The sequence below is a fragment of the Melospiza georgiana genome, chromosome 15, assembly GCF_028018845.1.
Source record: "Melospiza georgiana isolate bMelGeo1 chromosome 15, bMelGeo1.pri, whole genome shotgun sequence".
In the NCBI taxonomy this organism is placed as follows: Eukaryota; Metazoa; Chordata; class Aves; order Passeriformes; family Passerellidae; genus Melospiza; species Melospiza georgiana.
Genome location: NC_080444.1, coordinates 4,557,235 through 4,579,638, shown reverse-complemented (window position 1 = coordinate 4,579,638; position 22,404 = coordinate 4,557,235). Strand labels below are relative to the sequence as shown.

General features: G+C 44.4%; 2 protein-coding genes across 5 annotated transcripts; both read left to right on the top strand.

Moving 5' to 3' along the window:
- The first annotated feature begins 278 nt into the window (after nt 1-278).
- THG1L (tRNA-histidine guanylyltransferase 1 like) lies at nt 279-4,647 on the top strand. 4 transcript variants are annotated; one of them, XM_058034739.1, is made up of 6 exons: nt 279-454; nt 1,266-1,442; nt 1,901-2,070; nt 2,763-2,851; nt 3,426-3,533; nt 4,110-4,647. In XM_058034739.1, exons 1-6 carry the CDS (start codon nt 279-281, stop codon nt 4,269-4,271), a joined length of 882 nt encoding a protein of 293 aa, XP_057890722.1. In that variant the 3' UTR covers nt 4,272-4,647. The 4 variants fall into 4 exon arrangements, with proteins under 4 accessions (XP_057890722.1, XP_057890724.1, XP_057890725.1 ...); XM_058034741.1 differs by lacking the exon at nt 1,266-1,442 and having other exon boundaries at nt 381-454; nt 1,905-2,070; XM_058034742.1 differs by lacking the exon at nt 279-454 and having other exon boundaries at nt 1,376-1,437; nt 1,991-2,070.
- A 2,753-nt stretch (nt 4,648-7,400) lies between these two features.
- LSM11 (LSM11, U7 small nuclear RNA associated) lies at nt 7,401-17,320 on the top strand. Its single transcript, XM_058034952.1, has 4 exons — nt 7,401-7,806; nt 11,640-11,779; nt 12,514-12,597; nt 14,098-17,320. The coding sequence occupies exons 1-4, from the start codon at nt 7,401-7,403 to the stop codon at nt 14,467-14,469; spliced, it is 1,002 nt and encodes a 333-aa protein (XP_057890935.1). The 3' UTR covers nt 14,470-17,320.
- The last annotated feature ends 5,084 nt before the right edge of the window (nt 17,321-22,404 follow it).

Below are 22,404 nucleotides of genomic sequence, written 5' to 3'. Positions count from 1 at the left end.
CGCCGGCTCGGTCGCGCTGTCCCCCCGTCCCGCGCCCACCGGTGGGGCCGCCCCGACCGCCCATCCCGTGCTCGTTGCTCGGCGCGCTCGGAGCGGGGCGCACGGGTCCGCGGCTCCGCGCCCCGCAGCCGCCATGGGCGCCGTTGCCGGAGCCGCCCCGCGCCCCGCCCGCCGGCTCCGCCCGCCCTCCGCCGGCACCGCCGAGCGCCGCTCCGGGCCGCCCACAAGGGCTGGGCTGGGCTGGGCTGGGCGCCGCTCCTTCCGCTTCCGCGCCGGGCATGCTGCGCTGCTGCCGGGCGGCCGCGGCCATCGCTGCCGGCTGCGCCCCGGGCTCCCCGCGCGGCCTCGCCATGGCCAAGAGCAAGTTCGAGTACGTGCGGGACTTCGAGGCGGACGACACGGTCCTGCCCAACTGCTGGATCGTGGTGCGGCTGGACGGCCGCAACTTCCACAGGTGCGGGCAGGGCCGGGCGGGAACCCGGCGGGAGCGGGCTGAGAGCGCTGTGCCGGGAGCGGGGTCCTGCGTGGTGCCCAGTGTGCTGGGATGTGCCTGTCCGGCTGTGTGAGCCCTGCAGGTGTGGGGTTAGAGATGCTCGTGTCCCCCACTCGGCCTCTCCAGGGCACGGAATTCCTCGGGATTTTGTTTCACGGGTGGCCTCAGAGGCGGTGGTAGGGAATGGGCCGAGTAGGGAAATGTTCCAGTGCCTTGGGTGTGATGGGCAGGGACAGGAGCTGCTGTCCAGGGATGGGTACTGGTGTTTGCCTTCCCTCGGCGTAAATGGGGCACGGTTCCCTTGCCTGGTAGATAACTCAGGTTCTTGCTGGGATATTATCTCTGGTTTTGGTAAAGCTCTTGAGTTTTGACAAGTTTATTGATAATTTTTTCCCTTATTGGACTGAATATTAAAGACACCCCGTGAGAAAAGGAGTTTACAAAAAGTAGTATTAGTTATCAATTTCTAAATAAGATACATAAGCATTTGTTATCAGTTTCCCATGTAAGATACATACTGAGCCTGTATTTTGAGTTAACTGCTTTAAAAGACTGGTTTGGGTCAGGTACTGGTGGGAAAGAGAATGGCTTATCCAGAGTGGATAACGAGGATTTTTGTTCCTGCTTTTCAGATCTGGAGAGAATTCTTTTGTCAGTGTTGACAGGATAGTGGAAACCAATATTCTTATAAAGCAAATATGAGGAAAATGAATGGGTTAGCATTTTTAGTAACTTTTTAAGGGACTCTTATGCAACCATTTTTGCTTTGAAGGTTTTCTGAGCAGCATGACTTCAAAAAGCCAAATGATGACCGTGCTCTGCACCTGATGACCAAGTGTGCCCAGACAGTGATGCAAGAACTGGAGGATATTGCTATTGCTTATGGACAGAGTGATGAATATAGTTTTGTTTTCAAAAAGAAGAGCAGGTGGTTTAAAAGAAGAGCAAGGTAACAGCTGCTTTGATACTGAAGTGAACTTGTTTTTAACATCTAATTCTTCTTCAGGTTTGTCTTTACCTACAGAGGTTAGGAGGAGGGCTGGTGCTTACACTGCAGTTAGTTCAAATTTTTAATGTGGATTCTTTACATGTGATCTTTCAGGAAAATAAGTTCAGTAATACAGAGCTTGTAAAAAAAGTTGTATAAACAACTTATATAAACAATCAAAACATTATAAACAGCCATTCTTTTAAGAAAATTACAATAAAGAGAGTTACAATTTAAGAAAGTTACAGTTCTCAGTGCCTCTGTTGTTCAAAAGTCTCTGCCATTCCTCATCTGCTTGGCCATTATTTAAAAAATGCTGCCTCCACTAGAGTTATCACTACTGATACCTCAGATAAGCACAGATATATAATCACACCCATGTATTTCTTTCTTTTTTTCTTTTGTTCTGTGTTTGCAAGTAAGTTCATGACTCATGTGGTCTCCCAGTTTTCCTCAAGTTACGTGTTCTATTGGAAGGATTACTTCAAGGACCAGCAGCTTCTGTACCCACCGGGATTTGATGGACGAATTGTGTTGTATCCCAGCAACCAGAATTTGAAGGACTACCTCAGCTGGAGACAAGCAGATTGTAAGTGTTCCTAGAAATGAGAGATTTGTGCAGTTGAGTTCATTTCTCTGAACAGAAAAGTCTTTTCTGCCAGTGTGTTTGTATATACAGTTGTCAGTGAAAGAACATCAGGTGGGGTGGTGGTTTTCCAATAATATTACACTTGTCCTGGGGTTTGTATAGGTACTGGCTGAAATTTGGAGTGTTCAGGCTACAACTAAATTTATTGCATCCTGAGAGTGAATTCAGCAAGAAATATTAGAACTGCTAATAGAATTAATAAATTAATTTTGATGTTCAGAGTTGGCTTAGCCAAGGTAATCTGTAATGAAGAGATGTGAATATTCAAATTCACAACAGTAATCAAAAGTGCTGAATATTCCATGGTAGAACAGACCACTAGATTTGTGTCTAGACCTTTGTCAGTACCTAGTCTCTATTGTCAAATGAAAATTATTTACATTATACATAAACACCCTTCAGCCTCTGCTGTGCCTTTTTAATTTATGAAATCTGTCTTGTAGTCATTATATGCAGTACCTTAAAAATGTATTATAAACATTGTATCTTCTTTAGAAATTGATTGTATTAATTCCCCATTACTCTTAGCTGTTTCTTGGATACAGCTCTGGAAATAAAGCTGGTTTTTTCCTAAGTAATCACTCAGATTTGGTAAATAACTGTCCTCACACTCATTTCTCTGTTTTTTCTAGGCCATATCAATAACCTTTATAATACAGTGTTCTGGATGCTTGTGCAGCGAGGGGGTTTGACACCAGTGCAAGCACAGGAGAGGCTCCGGGTAAGAGTCTGCTCAAGTCATGGTTTTTTACAGCTAAAAATTAAATCATAAGATTTGCAAAGTGTCTTGTCTGCTCAGCAGCCCTGGCTTGTCTGTTCTTACTGTAATAATTTTGTGGGTGTAATCAACAACTTCTTCAGTTGTGCAGATATTAATACCACTAGCAAATAATGTAATTTGGGTTAATTATTAGCAGGGTTTATGTTCTTAGTTGGCAATTTCAGAAATCTTAGAAATGTCGTAAAATGTTCAGCAACCAAACCCATGCAGAACAATGGCAGAATTCAGGTCCTGTTCATTGCCAGTCCCTTCTGTTGTGTTTTGTCTCCTTGTGCAGACTTTAGTAGGTTATTCCTGTTTTCTCCTGGAATCTGTTGACTGTCTTCTATTTGTCTTGAAAATGTGATAAAAACCCTCTTGGAATTAATTCTTCTGTTGATAGAAGTGATTAAACCTTGTGATTTAAAAGTGAAAAACCTTTACAAATATCTATCTGGCTTCCAGTGTTCACCCCTCCTAGAGATACAATTTGTTTGTTTTCTCTAAGAGTATTTTTCTTTTCCTTTCCTCTCAGGGAACTTTGGCTGGAGATAAGAATGAAATCTTATTTTCTGAATTCAACATCAACTACAACAATGAACCTTTGATGTATAGAAAAGGAACTGTCCTAATATGGCAGAAGGTAAAAAAACCCCTATTGCCACTTGCTTTGGGCTGATATTTTAAATAGTTACACTGTGGCAGACAGACTGTGCTGCAAGAGCACCACATGTATCTCCAGTGTATGTCTAGGAATAAATATATCTTAAAATTAACTATATTTGCCATGTAATTGTGTGTAAGATGACTCATTGTTTTGGAGATGTTTTTGAGAGCTGTTTTTGTGAGCATAATATAAAAACCAGTCTCTGCAGTCTGGCTTAGATACAAATGATGACCACTGAGATGAAACATGTATCAGCAGATCACAATGTTTGTATCATTGGGGCCAGGCCCTTCCCGGGATTGGGTCCCAAGTATATCCATGGCAAAGGAATTACAAACTTCTGTTCAATAAAGTGGCTCAAATCATAGTTGGCTTAGTGCTTTTCTGCTTTAAGGCAACCTTAAAGGAAATGCTCATTATTCTATGATTGTATCATTGATTTAGTGGGAGAAATTCTTGTCCTGTGTTTTTTTATTAAATTCTTTTTTATTAGAACTTTTGAATCCACTCTGGAGCCTTTTAGATCTGCTAATGTATCAACTATATTTTCAGATTAATGAAGTCATCACTAAGAAAATTAAAATGCCAAAGGAAGAAGAAGAAAAAGAAGTGGAAGTGACGCGGACTAAGACTAAAGTTGTTCCCCTGCACTGTGACATCATTGGGGACCAGTTCTGGGAGGAATATCCTGAGATTCTGGCTGAGGATAGTTGATATCTCTGATGAGCATAACTGGTAGCTCACATTCAGCTCTGCTTGGGTTGTTGGCAAGTGAGGAATACGAATGGTGGCTGGCCAGAGTTTGACCTGGGATCCTTTTCAGCAACTACAGTGGGTTTAGCACTGGTGCTGCCTAAAAAGAAGACACTGGTGCTGTCTGACATACAAGGATACACCTATAAGGAATGCTGAAATCATACTGTATTTTGAATGTTAAGAACTCATCATGAATTAAGACTTTTCCTGCCTTGTACATGTGTATTTGTAAAAAATGTATGTAGAAATTTCCTGTGTTTCTATAGCATTTAATCAATGAGGTATTTTATTGTACTGCTGAACTATAAAAAAGCCCGAATATTTGAACAGAAAATTATTGGTTTGATTTTTGTTTTCAGCTGAGATGGACCAGAATACTTCATTTGGGATTTAGTATTAAATTTCAAGGCTGGTGTGTTTAATCAGATGAGTGACTAAAGTCAGTTCTCCTGCCTGATGTCTGATTCTTACTGAAATGCAATGGAGTAGCCCAGCAGTTTTCTATGCTTGATTTTAAAAGTATTGACAAAATGTACAGGATTTTTATACTTCTAAAAAATATAAATAATAGTACCTTCCCTGCTGTTTTTATTATGTGGCCTTTCTCATTCCTGGGACTTGAACTAGTAAGTGGTGACAGTTCCAAGCAGTGAAGTTAATAATAAAGGTATTGCACAGGCTGAAATTCTGTTAGGACATGGATAGGTATCTTTCCTCATATTCCATGGTCTGGGAATTCACCTGTCTCCTATTGTGCACAACACAGCATATTTTAAAAAAATATAGCACAACATAGCAAAATATTCCAGGTGCCTGCAAAGAGGGAGTCAACAACAATTTCTGCTGCTGCTTTCTGATCTCCCTGGGCATGGCACAGACAGCAGTGCTGCCAATCCATGTTTGTTAGAGGGAAGGCAGGAGTGCATGTTGCCTGCTCCATGCACAGTTCTGTTCTGGTTTAACTGTCACTAAAACACCTTTGTCAAAATTGACCTCTCAGAGCAGAAATATTTCTACTAATGGATAGGGGTTTGTCCCAGTGTAACTGGACTTTGAGGGAAATAACCTATTTCAATGTAGAAATATAGTTATAATGATAGGTGTTTATATGGCTATTACTGCTTCTAACCAAGCTGGTTGCAAAAACATCCAGAACAGTAACTGGGCCAGTTGTTGCTAACAAAGACATGGTCAGCAGTTGGGACTGGCCATATAAAATAGAAAGAAAGGATCAAGTGTGTACTGTCACAGTACTGAGTTAGATTCCTGAGAATTCTCTTATCAGTCTACTCTGTTTCCTCTTCCTGTAGAATTTACACATTTAAGGCAATGTGGTTTTGGTGGTTTTTTTTTCAAAAAGAACCCTGACCAGGTGCCAGTAAAATTCAATTTTGTGAGTTCTTCCTGAGATTAGGCAATGATTCTGTGAGTTTATAATAGCACAGAACTTCCCCCCTACTTCTCTGTACTGATTAAGTACATGCAATGAGGGAATGTATTTTGTTTTTAGTTTGTAGGATTGACTGCATGGTTCCTGGGAAGAGGATGTGGCTTGATGGTAAAATAATGATTCAGAATGAATCATTGCACCAGTTATTTGCTCCTAAGAGCTTCGTTGGTTTTTTATCTTCTAACATAAATGCAATTTACTTGACTTTGAAATTCCATGTTACTGCTTGATGCCTGACTTTGGACATTACATACAAAGCAGCTGGATTTATTCAGCCTGGTAACAAATGAAAGATTAAAAAATAATTTGGCAGCCATGATTTATGTTTGGAAAGCATAACAGGTTTTTTTATTTTATATGCTATGGCTGCCTGATACATCCTGTAGTATCTTTATGTATGTAAATAGTGTGTGTATATAAAAAACAGGTCTGTGTTAGGTCATAGTGTTTTCTAATTAACTCATTCTTACAATAATATGTAACAAGTCAACATAGTTGTTCACATATGGATGCATATGTCTTTGGAACCAAGACCAGGATTATCTGTACAACCATGGCCTTTAATTTGTATTAAGATAAATACTGGAGAAAGAAACCCCCTGTTGTATCCTCATGTGTAAGATGTGCATTTATATAACTGTGCAGCTGTATGGGAAAATAACTATTTCCAAGGTTCAAGCAGCAGCCTGGTGTTGGTGACACACACAACTCATGGGTATTTCTGTAGCTGCAGGAGTCCTGTACTGTGACCCAGTGAAGAAAGAGGTGTTTTTCTGAAGTTGGTGAACAGCCTGTGGCTGATGTATTGCCGTAACAAGAAGCATTAAAGGTACGGGAACTTGTTATGAAACATTAATGGAGATGGTGAATCATTATAGTAAAACCTATTAAAAAGCATTTTCTTGCTGTTCCTCAGTGAAATTACTCTGCCCTGTGTATCCTTTTATGCATTAAAATGCAAATTACATTGCAATCGCCCGTTGCCCAGGTGGATTTCATGGGGGGTTTGGGCCAGGGGGGTTTGGTCCCCAGAGTGGGCTGCAGGGGGAGGGTTGCACCAGTGGGAGGTAACTGCAAATAATCACAGATTTGTCAGGGTTGGAGGTGACTTCTGGAGATCATCCAGCCCTACCACCCTGCCAGGGCAGGGACACCTGGACAGGTTATCCAGGAATGTGTTCATGTGGGTCTGGGATGCCTCCAGAGAGGGAAACTCCACGCCCAGGCAGCTGTTCCAGTGCTCTGCCACCCTCAACATAAAGAAGTTCCTCCTCATTTTGAGGTGAAATTTATTGTGTTTTAGCTTGTGTGCACTTCTCCTCTTCCTGTCACCGTGAACAGTTTGGCACCATCCTTTTGATACCCCCCTTTGAGTCCTTTGGACTAAGCAGGACCAGCTCCCGCAATGTCTCCTATGAAAGATAGATGCTCCAGACCCTTCACCATCATTGCAGCCTTTGCTGGACGCTCTCCGGTGCCGGATGCAGCAGGGAGGTGTCCGTGATTCCCGCGGTCCCTCACGGCTCCCTCCCGGGTCCGTCCCGCCCATGGCGGCCGCTCCGTCCTCAGGCCCGGGGCGTTGAGCGGCAGCGCCCCCTGGCGGCGGCGCTGGGCGGTGCGGCCGGCCGCAGCCCGGCATGGAGGAGGACGAGGCGGGCGCGGCGAGCGCGGAGCCGCGGGGCCCTCGCCGCCGCTCGCCCAGCCCCGGCCGCCTGGATGTGAGCTCCAGCCGCTTCGACCCGCTGCTGGCGCTCTACTCGCCCCGCACGCCGCTGCCCTTCCCCGCCGCGCCCTGCTTCAACAACCTCGCCGAGTACGAGAGCTTCCAGCGCGGCCTGCGCCGCCCGCACGGCCGCCGCGGTGCCGCCGCCAGCCGCGCTGCCACCGCCGCCCGCGCGTCCCGCCGGGGCCCGCCTGCCCCCGACCCCGAGCGCATCCAGCGCCTCCGCAGCCTCATGGTGAACGCGGACCCCGAGCAGGAGGAAGGCGGAACGACGAGGCGGCGGCGGCGGGCACCGCGCAATGTCCTCACCAGGATGCCCCGTAAGGGCGCGGGCAGCCGGGCCCCGGGCGGGGCGGTCGCAGGGAGCCGGCGCTGAGGGAGGGCGGAGGGTGTGAGGGCCGGGGGCATGCTGGGCTGGGCTGGGCCGGGCCGGCGCGGAGTTGCGGTGGAGTTTGGGGGTGAGAAGGGAGCGATGGCTGGCGGAAGCGGTTGGGTGACAGTGGGGTGTGGGTGGTGAATGATTTGGTTTGATGGGAAATGACCCTGGGGTGCAGAGGCACTGGTACAGGTTGCTCAGAGAAGCTGTGACTGCTCCATCCCTGGAAGTGTCCAAGGCCGGTTTGGATGGGGCTTGGAGCAGCCTGGGATAGTGGAAGGTGTCCCTGCAGGTGGCAGAGGGATTCGAACAAGATGGGCTTTTTGGTTTTTCCCAACCGAGACCATTCCGTGATCTCTGAAATGGTGTGCAGGAATGAGGAAGAGCTTTTCACAGAGCTACTCACGCAGAGATGACACTGACTTTGTTGTGGTCATGTTCTGCTCTGTTAATTGGTGAATTACTTGCATCCTCTTGGTTTTAAGGAGGAAAAGGATGAGACACTGCTATATTCTCAAAAATACTATTTTAAACCATATTTGGGCCAGTCCAGGGTGTAGTTAAACCATAACCACAGGCAGTCTGTAACACACTGCTGTTTCTTGGTTGCTAACCAAACATCCTGCAGGCAGAAATACTGGCATTTCTGATAACAGGGTGGCAGAGCAGTGGATTGAGGTGAGAGACAGCTGTGATGTAAATTTAAATTCATCAGCTGTGATGATGATACTTATTTCTTGTAAAAATGTTCTGTGAGCAGTCAGGGTAAACATCCCCTAAATATGAAGAGGTGCTACTTGTGCCCCCGCACCAAGAATCAAATGGCATTGCTGTCAGGTGAGATGTAACTTTAGTGCACTTAATTAAAAATACTGGGGTTCATTTTGGAATCAGACTATCCCTAAAACACTAAAACACGATGTGTTCATTGCTATAGGTGCTGCATGCTCTTAAGTATCACACTTAGTGTTCTGCACAAATGCAGAGCTTCTGTTAGCCAGGATTTCCAGAAAACTGACCTTAAATGTTGATTTCAGATCTTAATTAAAAATATCTCAGTTTGCACTGGTGATGAAAATTGAGGAAAAAAAAAAAACCACTGTGAAAATTAAGAACAATTAAGAACACATACTTAATATCCACACATCCATGTCTGGACTTCAAAGAAGTCTGGCACAACTGATACAGAAAGTGCTATTCAGCAGCCTGGAGTGTTTTATGAGTGATTTATAGCCAAAGTTGTGTGCTTTCCTTGTAACTGGGGGATGTCTGCACCACAGGTGTTTGGAACTTGGCCTGTGTGGATCAGTTCAGGAGGAGTTATTTGTCATCACTTTGCATTTACCAAGGGGCAGAGAATTCATGTGCAGGGCAGGTGGAAAGGTGTTTGATGTGTTTTGAGTTATTTCAACTTCTCTCTTGTGGTTTTTCTAATCTTGCCTCTTAACAGAGTCTCCTTTGAGGACAAGGACTTGAACTTAACCAGAGTTTAAATCTTTATTTTCACCCATTTGGGATGCTTGCCCTCTGTTCATAGTAGCTTTGGACTCATTTTTCAGAGTCCTGCTATTAAGCATGTGCTTATTTTATCCAGGTAAGGGTTGGATTTTGAGAACCAGCTTGGTAACTTTTTTCCCTGTCTGTTGAAACATTGTTCATTTCTCTAACAACAGAGAAGGCACAGGCAGATTTAGCTGTGTGCAGATCCTGCTCATTATGGCTCACAGTGCTTGCAGAGGAGGTGTGTTCCAAAAATAAACGCCTTGCTTTGCTGATTTTATTTTATTTTTGCTGAGAATGTCAGGTTGTTGAAGGATTTTTGGATGATGTGTTCTGCCCTTTTGCTCAGATGAAGCTGGAAGTTTGCCATGGAGGAGCCAGAATCTTACACAGAAGGAAAAGTGGGTAGAGTGTAGATTTGGTGGAGCTCTGTAGTGTTTTCCCGGGTGATGAGAGACAGAGGCATAGTTGAAAATAAGTTGAAAATAAGGGTTAGGTGTAGATAGAGTTCCTACTTAAAATGGAATATTGGTACTTAAAATCTAAAAATAAGTCTGGATTTTAAATTGTTATGTAAGTTCTCAGGTTGGTTAGAAAAATACTGTTTTCTGATTGGAAGCATTAATTTGATGCCATGATGGTGTCATCTGTGGTTCCTGTGATGGATCTGTCAATCTACAACATGTTTGTTATCAGTTCAGCTGAAGGAGACACAGAGGCCCATGGAAAGACCCCCTAAGCAAGGCTGGGAGGTGCTGAGCCAGCTTATGCTCTGTGTGAAACCAACTTCCTGCAGTTATCCAGCTGGAGAGGGCTGGCAAGAACACAATGGATCTCAAAAAATAAATGTGATTAGGTTAATTCAGAGGAAACTGATTTAGATTTCCCTGCTGTGGCCATGAATTACCCTGCAGCCCAGTCCTGCAGATCAGCTGTTTTACACAGTCACTTTACACTCACAGGAAGCAATTTCTGGTGTGCAAATCAAACCTTGAGGGTACAGTCCCTAAAGCACAAGGTGAGAGGTCATCTCTGGCTCACATGTTTTATTAATGTGCAGAACCATGTGAGATTTTAGACCAAGTCTTTTTCCTGCCTCTTAGTAGGAATTGTACAGCATGTGGGTACCAGGACATGGGTGGAAGTTGTAAATAATATCTACCCCTCTAGATATGTTACACTTGCAAAGATTTCTGGTGTGAAGACAAGGCCTGTGTGAGCCAGGCAAGCTTATTTTACTGAATTCCTGAATTCCTGAAGTTTTACTGGATTCCTTCACTTTTGCTCTGGTTAAAGCATTATTGTCCTGGGCCCTAGCATGGTTTAATTGCTGGCTGCTTCTTAGAACAATTTTATTTCCTTGCCAGAGACTTGTAGGACTTTGAAGGATGTTCATCTGGCTGCTGAAATCTTAACTGAAACAATGCATTTTCATCAGTTTCAACTGGTCCAGTTTAGTAAGCTGAAGGATTTTGGTCATTCATTGTTTCAGAAATCCCCCTGTAAAGAAAAGGAACAAATCTGCTACAGTTCTTTATTCACAGCTCATAACTAAACTGAGGTAGCCTTAACCAGGCATTTGTCTTTTCTGTGGAACTAACTCTGCCCCTCTGAGCTTTCTGTTCCCTCTCAACTGGTGGGGGATTTTATTTATTTTCAGTTTGGATTACTTGGCAGGTTTTTGAAATGTAGCCAAAAGATTTTCAGCCGAGGCTGATTTGGCTGTGGGCTATGTAAAGCAAAACCTTCATATTTTCTGGCCTTGGCTCTCCCCATTGTAAGAAGAGTTTTGGTGGTCTGGTAATGGCCACCACAGTGTGCTGCAGTGCTTGGGGCTTCTTCATTGCTATTGTTGTGAACACCAGTGCTGTGCCAAGCTCTGCCATACTTGTACATAGAGTGGATTTCTACATGGTTTTTAGATAGATATGAAGAGAGTTTACAAAAATACATAGTGACAGGAAAAGTGGGAGTAGCTTCAAACTGAAAAAAGGTAGGTTTAGATTAGATATTAGAGAGAAATTCCTGGCTGTGGGAGTGCTGAGGCCCTGGCACAGATTGTCCAGAGAAGCTGTGGCTGCCCCAAGCCTGGAAGTGTTCAGGGCCAGGCTGGATGGGGCTCTGAGCAACCTTGGTCTAGTTGGTAGCTTTTTCTCCCTGTGGGAGCGAGTTGAAAGAAGATAATCTTTAATCATTCCAACTCGGGCCATTCTACAGTTCTGTTCTGTGGTTCTGTGTATTTTGGTGGAGACTGGTGATGTTCTCTTTCTGTCCTAGTGCATGAAGGCAGCCCCCTGGGGGAGCTCCATCGCTGTGTCCGGGATGGTGTCAGAATCAACGTCCACATCCGCACTTTCAAGGGCCTTCGTGGAGTCTGCACTGGCTTTTTGGTTGCATTTGACAAATTCTGGAATATGGTAATTATTGTTCCAGCCCTTCATTTGTAACTGTTATATTGGAAACTTGAAATTTGCAACAGCTTTAAGCAAATGACATATGGGGAAGGTTAAGGTGGTTCACAAAATTTGCTCTGGTACCAAGTGCTGGGTTTCAGGCACAAATGGTACTTGGTGTTGGAGTGGTACATCTGGGAGGTACCCAACCATCTTAGAGAGGTTTTAGGTGAGAGAGAAGCTTTGAAGGTTTCCCAAAATCTTCAGAGTTTTGTATAAGAATACAGGAGGTGGAATATGAGGAGTATCAGAAGCTTCCAGAGCTTTCTTTCTCTGCAAAACCCAGTCTTTCTATAGTGGTGGGTGCTTCTGTGTTTTCTCTCACTGACATCACTGAGCTGCCAGTGACAAAAGCTTTTCCCTGTTTTCTACCTTGTGAAGATCTTAAAGTAGATGGAAAAGCAGCTATTAAATATTCGTGAGCCTGGAGGTGTGAAAAGTTTGGGAGTGGGGAGGAGGGAAGGATTTTGCAGGCAAGAATCACAGAGATTTTGCAAATAATGCAGAATGAACTTTGCTGCTGCTTTTATACTTAGTACAATTTAGATGATTAATAAACCAGCTCCAAAGCACAGCTTGTTCCTGGGATGGATTTTCTCTCAAAACATAATTTCATAATGCTTTGACACAAAGCTGGTCCAAAGCTGCTTCATGTTTTATTTTAATTTCAATCTTTCAGTTTCTTTTATCTTTTTTAGGCCCTGACAGATGTGGATGAGACTTACAGGAAACCAGTAATGGGCAAAGCCTTCTATGCAGAACCTCAGCTCTCACTGACCCGAGTAGGTGACATCTGCTGTTTGCTTTCTTATTAGGATCTCCTTTTTCAAAGTCATAAAAAGGGAGGATTGATTTGGAACCCATATTTTCATTTGAAATATTTTACCTCCTTTTATTACAGATGACTCTAAAATAATTTGAACTGAGCAAAAAAATCCCCAAAATGTTTTCTGATCTTTCTGAAAGTACTTTAGTAGTTCAGTGTTCCTAAAGCTCCACTTTAGAATCAGATCAGAATTGTTGCCACTGCTTAATGTAGCATGCTGAACCTCTAGAAGCTCACTCTGTGGGTTTTGATGTGGGATTTGTTCTGTGTGTTTTTTGCACCATGGACTGATCAGGTCCATGTTTGTCTTGCCAGGGAATGTGGCAGAGCACCCCTCTGGTACTGATGTTCCTCATGGCACAGTCTGTCTGCAGCCAGAGGAACAACACAGCTCTTTGGTCCCTTGAGCTTCCAGTGTGGGTACTGTGAAGCCCAAGATCTCCAAAGCTCTCCCCTCCCTAGGATCCAGCTGCAAATAGAGTTGTTTACCACGTTGACAACTGAAGAGATGATAGATGAACTTTTGAACAATGAAGGGAAAAAAATATGACAGGGCAGTGCCCGTTAAATGGCAACAGCTCCAGGCCTTTTGAACATCAGAGAAGCATCACAAAAACATTTAAAATGTTTCATTGTGAGGAGTTTGCTTTCAAATTCCTGCCATTTAAATCTGTTTTCTGGTAGATCCCACCCTTCCTTCTTTTAAAGATTAGTTAAAAATAATCAAGTTGTCATTGTTCCTTTAGCTCCCTCTCACAGCCATTGGCTTTCCATCCTGTTGCTGGGAAGAGAGAGGCTAACCAAAAATCTCATTTGCCATTATTTCATAAAAGCTTGTCTGCTGCCAGAGCAAAAGCAATTTCTTTTCCAGTTTCAGCACCATGTGTTTTTAGATTAATGAGTTCATACAGTGCTTTGTGTCTGCTGCTGTAGCTTTTATTATTTTTCTGTTGTTTATGATCTGCTCACCTCCCAGAATACCCACACATCATCTTTTAGTTTGTTTTGGTGAACACAAAAGATTCCTCCATTTTTCAGTGTACAGATTCTGCTAATGGAGACCCCTTATCTTAGGGATTCATGATACAAGGATGGAAATCTCTCTAAAACTGTCAGACAACATTAAAAGAACATGGGGAAAAGTGAGCTATAGGAGCAACTTGGTATCTCTGTTTCTCCTGACCAAAGTTAAAGGCTACCACACAGCAGTGTTGCTCCCAAAATTAAATTCCTTGGTGCTCACATTTAGACAGTCATGACCATGCAAGAGACTCGTTCACCTTCTGTCACTGTTTGACTTTGGTAAGCAAACATGGCCTGTATTGCTGGTGGAGATTTGTCACTGTGTCTTGTGAGCTGCTTTGGGATTGTACATGAAAATACAATGTAGAAGTGTGGAACAAGTGGCCTGTCTTGTTTTACAAGCGTGGTCATAGATACAACTGTCCTTTTGCAGCTGTTTGACAGACTCAAGCTGCAGGAATCCTCGGGGAAGAAGGGAGCTGACTCAAAGACTGTCTCAAAGGAGCTGGCCCTGACAAATGACTCTCAGACGCTGACTTTGAAGGCTGGATGTGGACGAGGGAGAGCAGAAGAGGAGCGTGAGAGGCAGAAACACTCGGGCAGAGCTGCAGAGAAGAGGACCCCAGGTGACAGAAGTGAAGCTGATGTGGGCAGCAGGACTGCCCAGCCAGAGGGGGCCCGGGCCAGGAGCCAGCCCCGCAGAAGGAGGCGGCCCAAGGTGGATTATCAGCAGGTGTTCACACGCCACATAAACCAGATCTTTATTCGAGGAGAGAATGTCTTGCTTGTCCATTTAGCACATTGACTTGGCTGAGCCTTTGGCAGAGTATTTATTTGATAGCATGACTTGCTGCTGCAGCTCCCATTGCTATTTAGAGTTGTCATTGAGTAGGATGGTACCGTGGCTGGTTTCCCATTGCCACGTCAAGGCAGGGGAAAGAATTGTAACCTGAGCATCCTGGGCTTGATGCCAAAGCAGCCTCCTTGGATCACTGTTGGGGGTCTTAGGAGAAGGTCAGCAACACAGTTGTTTCTGTGATATGAGGGAGTTAAGCACAGATCCCTCTGTTTCTTAAAAGGAAGCTAAATGGAGAGGGTTGTAAGAGAATTTTGGTGTACTCTGTTACAGGAACTACTTGTGGCACACATTTAAAGATAAGATCTGGACCTGCAATAAATCAGAAATGCTCTTTTGCACATTCTGAGTAATATCAAGATGAAATTGCTAATGAAACCAACAGTTTATCTGCTGCTGTTATATGGATGTCCTCTTTTTCAGATATAACTCTGACAGTCATTTTGAAATAGTTCATAAAATATTGGAGTCACATCCTGCTGATGGCTACTGGCCTCTTTGCCATAGTTAGCTCTGTAATGCTCTGTGTGATAGAAAACCCCTTAATTGTAAAGTATTCTTTTAATGTGGGTGATGGCAGGACTGTAAGTTGTTTCCAGTATCAAAGCTTAGGCTCTCTGTGATGTTGTGCTTTGGCCCTGTGTCAGCAGCAAGCAGATGATGTAGCTGACTCAGAGACCTCTCTGTTTGGAGTTTATTGTGGGTGAGGATGGAAAATTATCCTTTTATATTTCACCCACTTGCTACTTAGTGTAAGAGTGAAGCTGGCAAAGATTGGGTTTTTCTCAGGTGTGCTTGTGCTGAGCACACCTGTCCTGTATTTAAACACCTTTCAGGCTCCCCCCTCTCTTGAAACCAGAGCTGCTGTGTCTCCAGCAGTTCTCATGGAGCAGGAATCTTCATGGGTCTTTCCTGTCCATGTGAAGGATGCATCATCTAATTCCAGTTGAGCTTTGGAGATGTGCCTGAAAAGGTTTTGAAGTATAGAAGTCAAACTCATCAGTGTTTCATTTTAGCAAGGCTGTTGTATTATTGCAGGTGAGGCCAAGGTTCAGCAGGTATAAACTGCTTCCCAAAAAACCTACCTGCAGAAGTCTGAGAGTAAATGAAGCTGTTCCATTATGTAGCCTGTTCCTTTGTTGTCAAAGGAGATTTCATGCTGCTATTCTGTATTCATCCCAACTGCCTTGTGCTTTGCAGCAGCTCTGTGTGTTTAAGCTGAAGTTGGGAAATTGCTTTGTGGCAGGACTGACATTGCATATAGATACCCTGAGTTCTCAAACTGAGTGGCTGTACTGTGGGTGACATGGATTTCTGTTGCTGCAGATGCAGCATTCTGCTTGCTTGGTCGTTAGGGATATGTCTGGTGTTTGGGTGAAGCACAGAAATCATTTTGCAGGCATTCTGGACATAGGAAGCAGCTGTTTGCCTCTGGGGGAGCTTGAAACTTAAGTCAACATTTCATATGACATGGGGCTTGATGAGCTCAGCCAGTGAGCTCAAAGCCAAGTTCAGCCTGGGACAGAATAAAAAGTACTGTTGAGGCAAAATAATTTCATCAAGGGAGAAAAAGAAAAGAAAAAAAATTAAATACTCTCTGCAGCTTCTTCTGAAACATTGCTTTACTGCTGTAATCTCATCCCTCTGTGAACTGAGACTAGGCACTGGAAAGATTCTTCTCATGGAGGTTCTTGTTTCCCTTTCCTTCTTTTCATGTTTGTGTTCATGGGCTCAGCAGTTTTTTCCCTTTTTTTCCTCTTTTTTTTTTCCCCTTTCTCCTGTCAGTACTTTGTCTCCTCAGGACATTCTAAACTCTGGTTTACAAAGACTGTTCTTGTTGTCCTGGCTTTCTGCGCCCTTTCCTGGTTGGCTTTCTGCGTAGCAACCAGAACCCTCACAAATTGCTAGAAACATGTGAAGCTAGAAACAAGGTGCTTATCTCTGCTCCTGACTTCCCAGCAGCTTTTCCTGCAAGTGAATATTTACTTCCTTATGGTTGTGGGGATTTTCTTCTCTGTTTTCTGGCAGCTTTGTTCTTATTTCAGCTGCTTGGGATGACTCCTCTCTGCCTTTTCTATTAGTACCAAAGGCCACTGGTTCTGACCTCTCCTCTTTCTTTTGTATTTGACCAAAGGGTGTCAGATCACCCTCAAGCTGACATACAGTGACAGCTCATTGAATTCTTGCTTTTCTTCACCTCATATTTTTAAATCTTTGTCTGCCTAGTTTATGCCTTGTGCATTAACTAAGATACAGCTACCATTAATGTGTTTGTGGCTGTGCTGCCTTTCCTGTTGATTGACACTTTTCCAAGTTCTCAGTTGCTGGTGGAAGTCTCAATGTTTCCTTTCATAATGAGTTTTTCCCTGAAACCTTTCAGATGTTTGTTGCTTCACATCTACGAGGTTTTGTTTACATTTGATGAAAAGTGCTGGTGCTTAGACTTAAGTTTGTGCCTTGATTTTTATATCATCCCTGACCTGTTCTTCCAGAATCATCACCTTGGTGAGCAAACCTGCTTAAGGATTATAGTTTATCTACTTTTTTTGTACTACCTCATTCCTCATTGTTAAAATGTTCCTCCTCTCATCTGTGAAGCTGATTGAACTGCTCCCTTCCAATTTAGATTTAATGAATTATTTGTTGGTTCTTCATTTGTATCCTACTTTCCTGTCCATCTTTCTCATTATTTCCAAGCTGCTTCCTCTTCTACAACTTCAGGTCTTCCAAAATGTCTTCCTTTTCCCACTTTTTCTGGCATTGTGTATTTTTAAAATGCATTATTAAAAATTTGTCTTATGGATTTTGTCTCTTTCAAGCATCGTGATTGTGATGAAGCAAGTGATCCTGTAGGTGTGTTGTCACTTGCTTGTTCAGTACTTCAGATAACATTGCTCTTTAAATAAAACTGAATGTCATGTTCTGAAATGGGATCTTCTACCTCACTGAAGTATTTAAACAGTATTCTTCTGTTTAAAAAAAGAAGAAGAAAATGAAAACAACCTTTGGAACCAAATGAGCTTGGGTTTTCAGTGTTTTTTTAAATTGTTTCTTTCTATGGTTTTTCTTTTCCAAACTCAACATAAAATCTTTTGCTCAAAAAGTTTTTTGCTCCCAGCCGTTCCTCTCTTGCTGCACTGATGCTGTGAGCATGAACACACCAAAGTCTTTGTGCTAAGGAATGAAGAGTAGGAAACAAAGCAATGTGAGAGTGAAAAAGCTTTGGGCAGATATGAAAACCTCCCTAGAAAGGATCCACAGGTGCCCCCTGTCCTGTATTTCTGGGACTTTGCTCAGCCTGGTGCTCAGTAATGGTTCTTAAAGTGTGTTCTGGGTGAGGTACCCAGTTACTGCAGGGAGCAGTTTTCTGCAATAACTTCAAAGAAGCGTTGGGATAATTTGAGGAAGTTTTAAAATAATTTCTCATTTCTGGGATTGTTTCTTAGGAAATGTTTTTGCACAGGTGTTTCATTTTTATCAAACACTCCTTAGGCTGTGGTTGTAGAAAAGGTACTGCCAAAGGGGGAAAAAAGCTCATAAAAAAGTGTAGGTTTGGTTCCTCTCTCAACTGACTGGTCCAGCTTGTTAATTGCCTGGAAGGGTTTTTTCTGACCTAGAGTGAAGTACTTAGCACGTCCTCTGCAGGTGATTACTGAATTAATCAGTGAGTGCTGTTTTCCATCTGCTTCTTCTCCTTCAGTGTTTGGATTCATTGTTTCTTCTGCAGCATTCCTTCAGCAGGGCAGTGTCCAGCAGGAACACGCCTGAGTGCCCACTGGTTTTTACCCTTCCCTAAGGAATCTTACCCCATCCAGTTTTGAATTCAAAGAGCCTTTGGCTGTTCTTCATTTTCATACTGTTCTCTTTAGATTTTTGGAATTATTTGCTCAGAAGAATTATTTATCTTGGATAATATTACTTTTTGGAGTAAAGTGATTTTTTTTAACTTTTAAAAAAATAAATTTTTTACTTATTTTGCTCCACAAAGTGCTAGGTTTTCCTAGTTTGTTGTTGCAGTCACCCACTTGCACCTGTGAATCACTGGGTGAAGAGGTGTGCAGGATAAAAAGAGGCAGAGTAAAAAGATGTATAATTTTTATTGAATTTGACATTCTGTCCAATATTCTGCCCACACTCAGCCTTTCTGTTTCTTACTGGCACTGACCTAAGTGAGACAGGTGTAAACTATTTGATCCAGAATCTTGAAGGTAAATGGAGCTGGGACAGCAGACTGAAAACACTGAGTTTATGAGGATGTTTATCTCCAGGTAAACTTTCTATCTTTGATCAAACAGATGAGAGTTATAAGCACCAACTTACACTGCAAGCTCTGCCTCTGGATAAAACTGGAAGGCAGAGTGCTGCAGCTTTTCAGAGGTGATGCAGTGATTCCCTTAGCCAGGACAGCTCTTGCCTGAGAAGCTGCTCAGGTATATGCCAGTGTCTGCCTCAGAGCCTCACTCCAAATACTGCCAATTAATATGAGGATGTTTTCTGTCCTGCCTGCACTGCCGAGTGTAAAATATGAATGCTGAGGTCTGCAGCATCTGCAGCCCAGAACTACTTCAGTTCATGCTTTCGCTTCTTGATGTTGGCTTAAGAAATTCAAGTTTGTGCTAATGGTGATCCTAAGGCAGTCTGTTAGAACATTAGGACAGGCTGCCGCTGACTAGAAATAATATTGGAAAAGTAAGTTTTTACAGAATTTGTGAAATTGTGATTGTAATTAGTATTGCAAACCAGGAAATAAGAGAGTTGGGATTGTTCAGCCTGGAGAAGGGAAGCTTTGGGGTGACCTAATTGCAGCCTTTGAGTACCTGAAGGGAGCTTATGAGAAAGATGGAGAGAGACTCTTGGCAAGGGCCTGGAGTGCCAGGACAAGGGGGAATGGCTTCACACCGACAGAGAGTAGTGTTAGGTGGGATATTAGGCAAAGAGGAGGGGAGAGGAATGACTCAGGTGGTGGTAACTCCTTGACATGGGAAGGGGCTTTCTAACCTGTGCCCTGGGCACAATCCTGCCAGCACTGGGCAGTTGAGCTCTGTAGATGAAGGGGAGGATGCTGAGCCAGCTCTTGAGTGCAGCCTCCCTTATGCTGTGAGCCTTTCACAGCACCTGAACTGCCCCTGGAATCTCTGCCAGGCTCCAGCCCTAATGACTGACATGTTTGATCCTGCCTCTTAACATTTTGCAGAGGAAACTCAACAGAAGAAGGAACTAAGCAAATTTGCCCTTTTGAGGTGGAGATGGAGAAGGCTTGGTTTTCCTTGGCTTCCTGGGGTGCAGGAGAAAGGACTATTCTAATGGGGAAATAGCAGAGATGCTTGTCTCCTGGTGTTTACAAGTCCTTTCAGATATCACTGTAAGTGCTCTTGCTCTTAGCTGGTGGAATGTAGGCCTGTCAGGGAAGGAAAATGCCTCCTGATGTTCCTGGATAACTATCTTATTAACTTCTGACTTTCTGGTGTACACCTGGATGACTTTGTTGAAAAAAAATTAGTACACCTGAGACTTCCAGTCAGTCTTGTATTCGTTTAGAATGAAAAGTAGTTTGATCAGTTTGTGTGAAAACATATCCATCCTTTTTCCTCTCAAAAGATCAGTGCTCTCCCTCAGGAAAGAAATGAAAGCTGCTCCTATAGTGATTGCTTCTGATTTCCACTGCTTCAGAGCAAAGTGCAGCTGTGCCAAGGTGTCTTTATTATTCTGAGAGGATGAGAGAAATGTTTGGTTTCTCTAAAACTAAAATGGGCATTACAAGGGGAACAGATGGGTTGACCTCTTTCCAATGAGTCACCTGTAAAACTTCCTTAGGGAGCCACAGAAGAGCAGCATGAGCCACCAGACTGACGTGGAATTGGAAGTCAGGGGCTGACAAATTCCACTCTCTTCACTGCCTCTTGCTCACTGAATGGCCTTGGCAAGTCGCTTCCATCCCTCTCCCTGATGCTCCACAGCTGTAGCACATCCAAGAGCTCTCCTTGCCTGTCTTTCGAGGAGCTGGGGAAGTGGTAAATGCTATACAAGTGCCAAGTGTTGTTATCCAAACTCTCTCTGTCAGGTAATGCAGATACATCAACCCTCTGCCCTCTCCAGGCTCGTGACTGTTAGTTAACCTCACCTTGGCACACGAAAACCATGTGGGGAATCAGGTACAAAAACACTCTTCAGTCTTGAAATCACTGACGTCTTCAAGGTCACATTTGGTGACTTCAATATCTGTTTCACAGCTGCAGTTCCATGTTTGGGTCAGATGGTGATAAATGAGGGTGTAACTTGTTGGTAATTCCTTCTCTGTCTTCCTAAACATTTTGTTTCTTAGGAAGCTGATGCTGCTATGAACATATTGGATAATACTGAATTTGCAATATTCTGCTTTCCAGATGTAAATGTTTATATTTAAAATTGCTAAGACTGCGATGCAATAAATATATCCATGTAACAGTTTGCCTCAAAGCATGATTTTTTTTGTGCTCTACTGATACAGTGATGTGTATTGTGTTAGTGAAGGAGCTGGGACTGCCTGGTTAGGAAAAATGCTGGGGGTGGAGACCCCCAGATGTGAATACAGCACTGCTCCCTAGTCACATAACTGGGGACAAACCTGTCATTTGTGTGTTCAAAAGGGTATGAATCTACAGAGTAACAATACCATGATACTTGTTTTTTAGAGATGCAGGAGGGAAGTGAACTTCATGTTGATAAATGTAACCACCCAGTGGCCTGATCACTCAAAGGTCTGTTACCTTAGTGTGTGTGTGTTCCACAGTGCTAGCAGATGTTTTCCAGGAACTGGGGAGGTCCAGAGCCAGCATCCCAGCATCTGCTCCAGAGTGTGCATAGCCAGTGACTTCCAGGATCCTTTCTAATCCCATGGTAAGTGATGCTGATACATTTGGATCAGAAATGTTTTTTTAGGGAGAAATTCTTCCTTGTGAGGGTGGTAAGGCCCTGTCACAGGTTGTCCAGAGCAGCTGTGGCTGCCCCATCCCTGGGAGTGTCTAAGGGCCAGGCTGGATGGGGCTTGACCAACCTGGGATGTGGAAGGTGTCCTTGCCCTTGGCTAGAAGGAGTAATTCCCATTGCAACCTGGGAACTGTGGGATCAACAGGTGCTCTCTTTCTGTGCAGGGACCTGATCCCAGGAACCCCATCCCAGGCTGGAGGGGTGCTCGGGAGATTTTCAGGGCTCTAGAATTGTCCCTTCCATGGGCACTAAATGCTCCAGAAAGTTTGTCCAAACACTCCCCTGTGTGCTACAGCCCTTCAGGCTTCTCTTTATTCCGCTGGGACTCTCAGCCAGGGCCTCTCCCTATGTCCGGGCAGCGCAGCCACGGAAGCGCCAGGCGTGCTCTACCGAGCAGGAATCCGCTGGTGCTCCCGCCGGGAAAAACGGGAGAGTCGGGCTCACCGGAGGTACCCCCGGCCGTGCGGGGCTGCGGGAACGGGCCGGGCCCTTCCCGGTCACTCTCCCGATCCCGGCCTGGAGCCGCCGCGGCGCCGCCGGGCCCGCGCCCCGCCAGGGGGCAGCAGCGGGCAGGGAAACCCCGCGGCGGCCGTGAGGGGACTGAGGGGGCGGAGGGGAGAGCCCGGGGCAGCGGGGCCGCAAACACCGCCCCGGGAGCCCCTCCTGGAGGAACCGAGTGTGCCTGAATGTGTCTGTGTGTGCCTGAATGTGTCTGTGTGTGTCTGTCTGTGTCCGTGTGTGCCTGAGTGTGTCTGTCTGTGTCTGTGCTCCCCATGCTTCGCACGGCCCAGGTCAGGACCCGGGCGCTGCCTCTCCCTGCCTTGTGAGCAGTATTTGCTCAGCATCATCTCTCCCTTCGCAACAGGCCGAAGTTTCCCCCTCAAAACAGCCCTGGAGTCACTGGGACAGAGTCCTCAC

Excerpts from the sequence above, each read along its gene's own strand:
- LSM11 (XM_058034952.1), top strand. The coding sequence starts at position 7,401 with ATGGAGGAGGACGAGGCGGGCGCGGCGAGCGCGGAGCCGCGGGGCCCT. Across the intron at positions 7,807-11,639 it reads TGTCCTCACCAGGATGCCCC|TGCATGAAGGCAGCCCCCTG; the intron begins GTAAGGGCGCGG and ends TTTCTGTCCTAG. Across the intron at positions 11,780-12,513 it reads TTGACAAATTCTGGAATATG|GCCCTGACAGATGTGGATGA; the intron begins GTAATTATTGTT and ends TATCTTTTTTAG.
- THG1L (XM_058034739.1), top strand. The coding sequence starts at position 279 with ATGCTGCGCTGCTGCCGGGCGGCCGCGGCCATCGCTGCCGGCTGCGCC. Across the intron at positions 1,443-1,900 it reads TGGTTTAAAAGAAGAGCAAG|TAAGTTCATGACTCATGTGG; the intron begins GTAACAGCTGCT and ends TGTGTTTGCAAG. Across the intron at positions 3,534-4,109 it reads CTGTCCTAATATGGCAGAAG|ATTAATGAAGTCATCACTAA; the intron begins GTAAAAAAACCC and ends CTATATTTTCAG.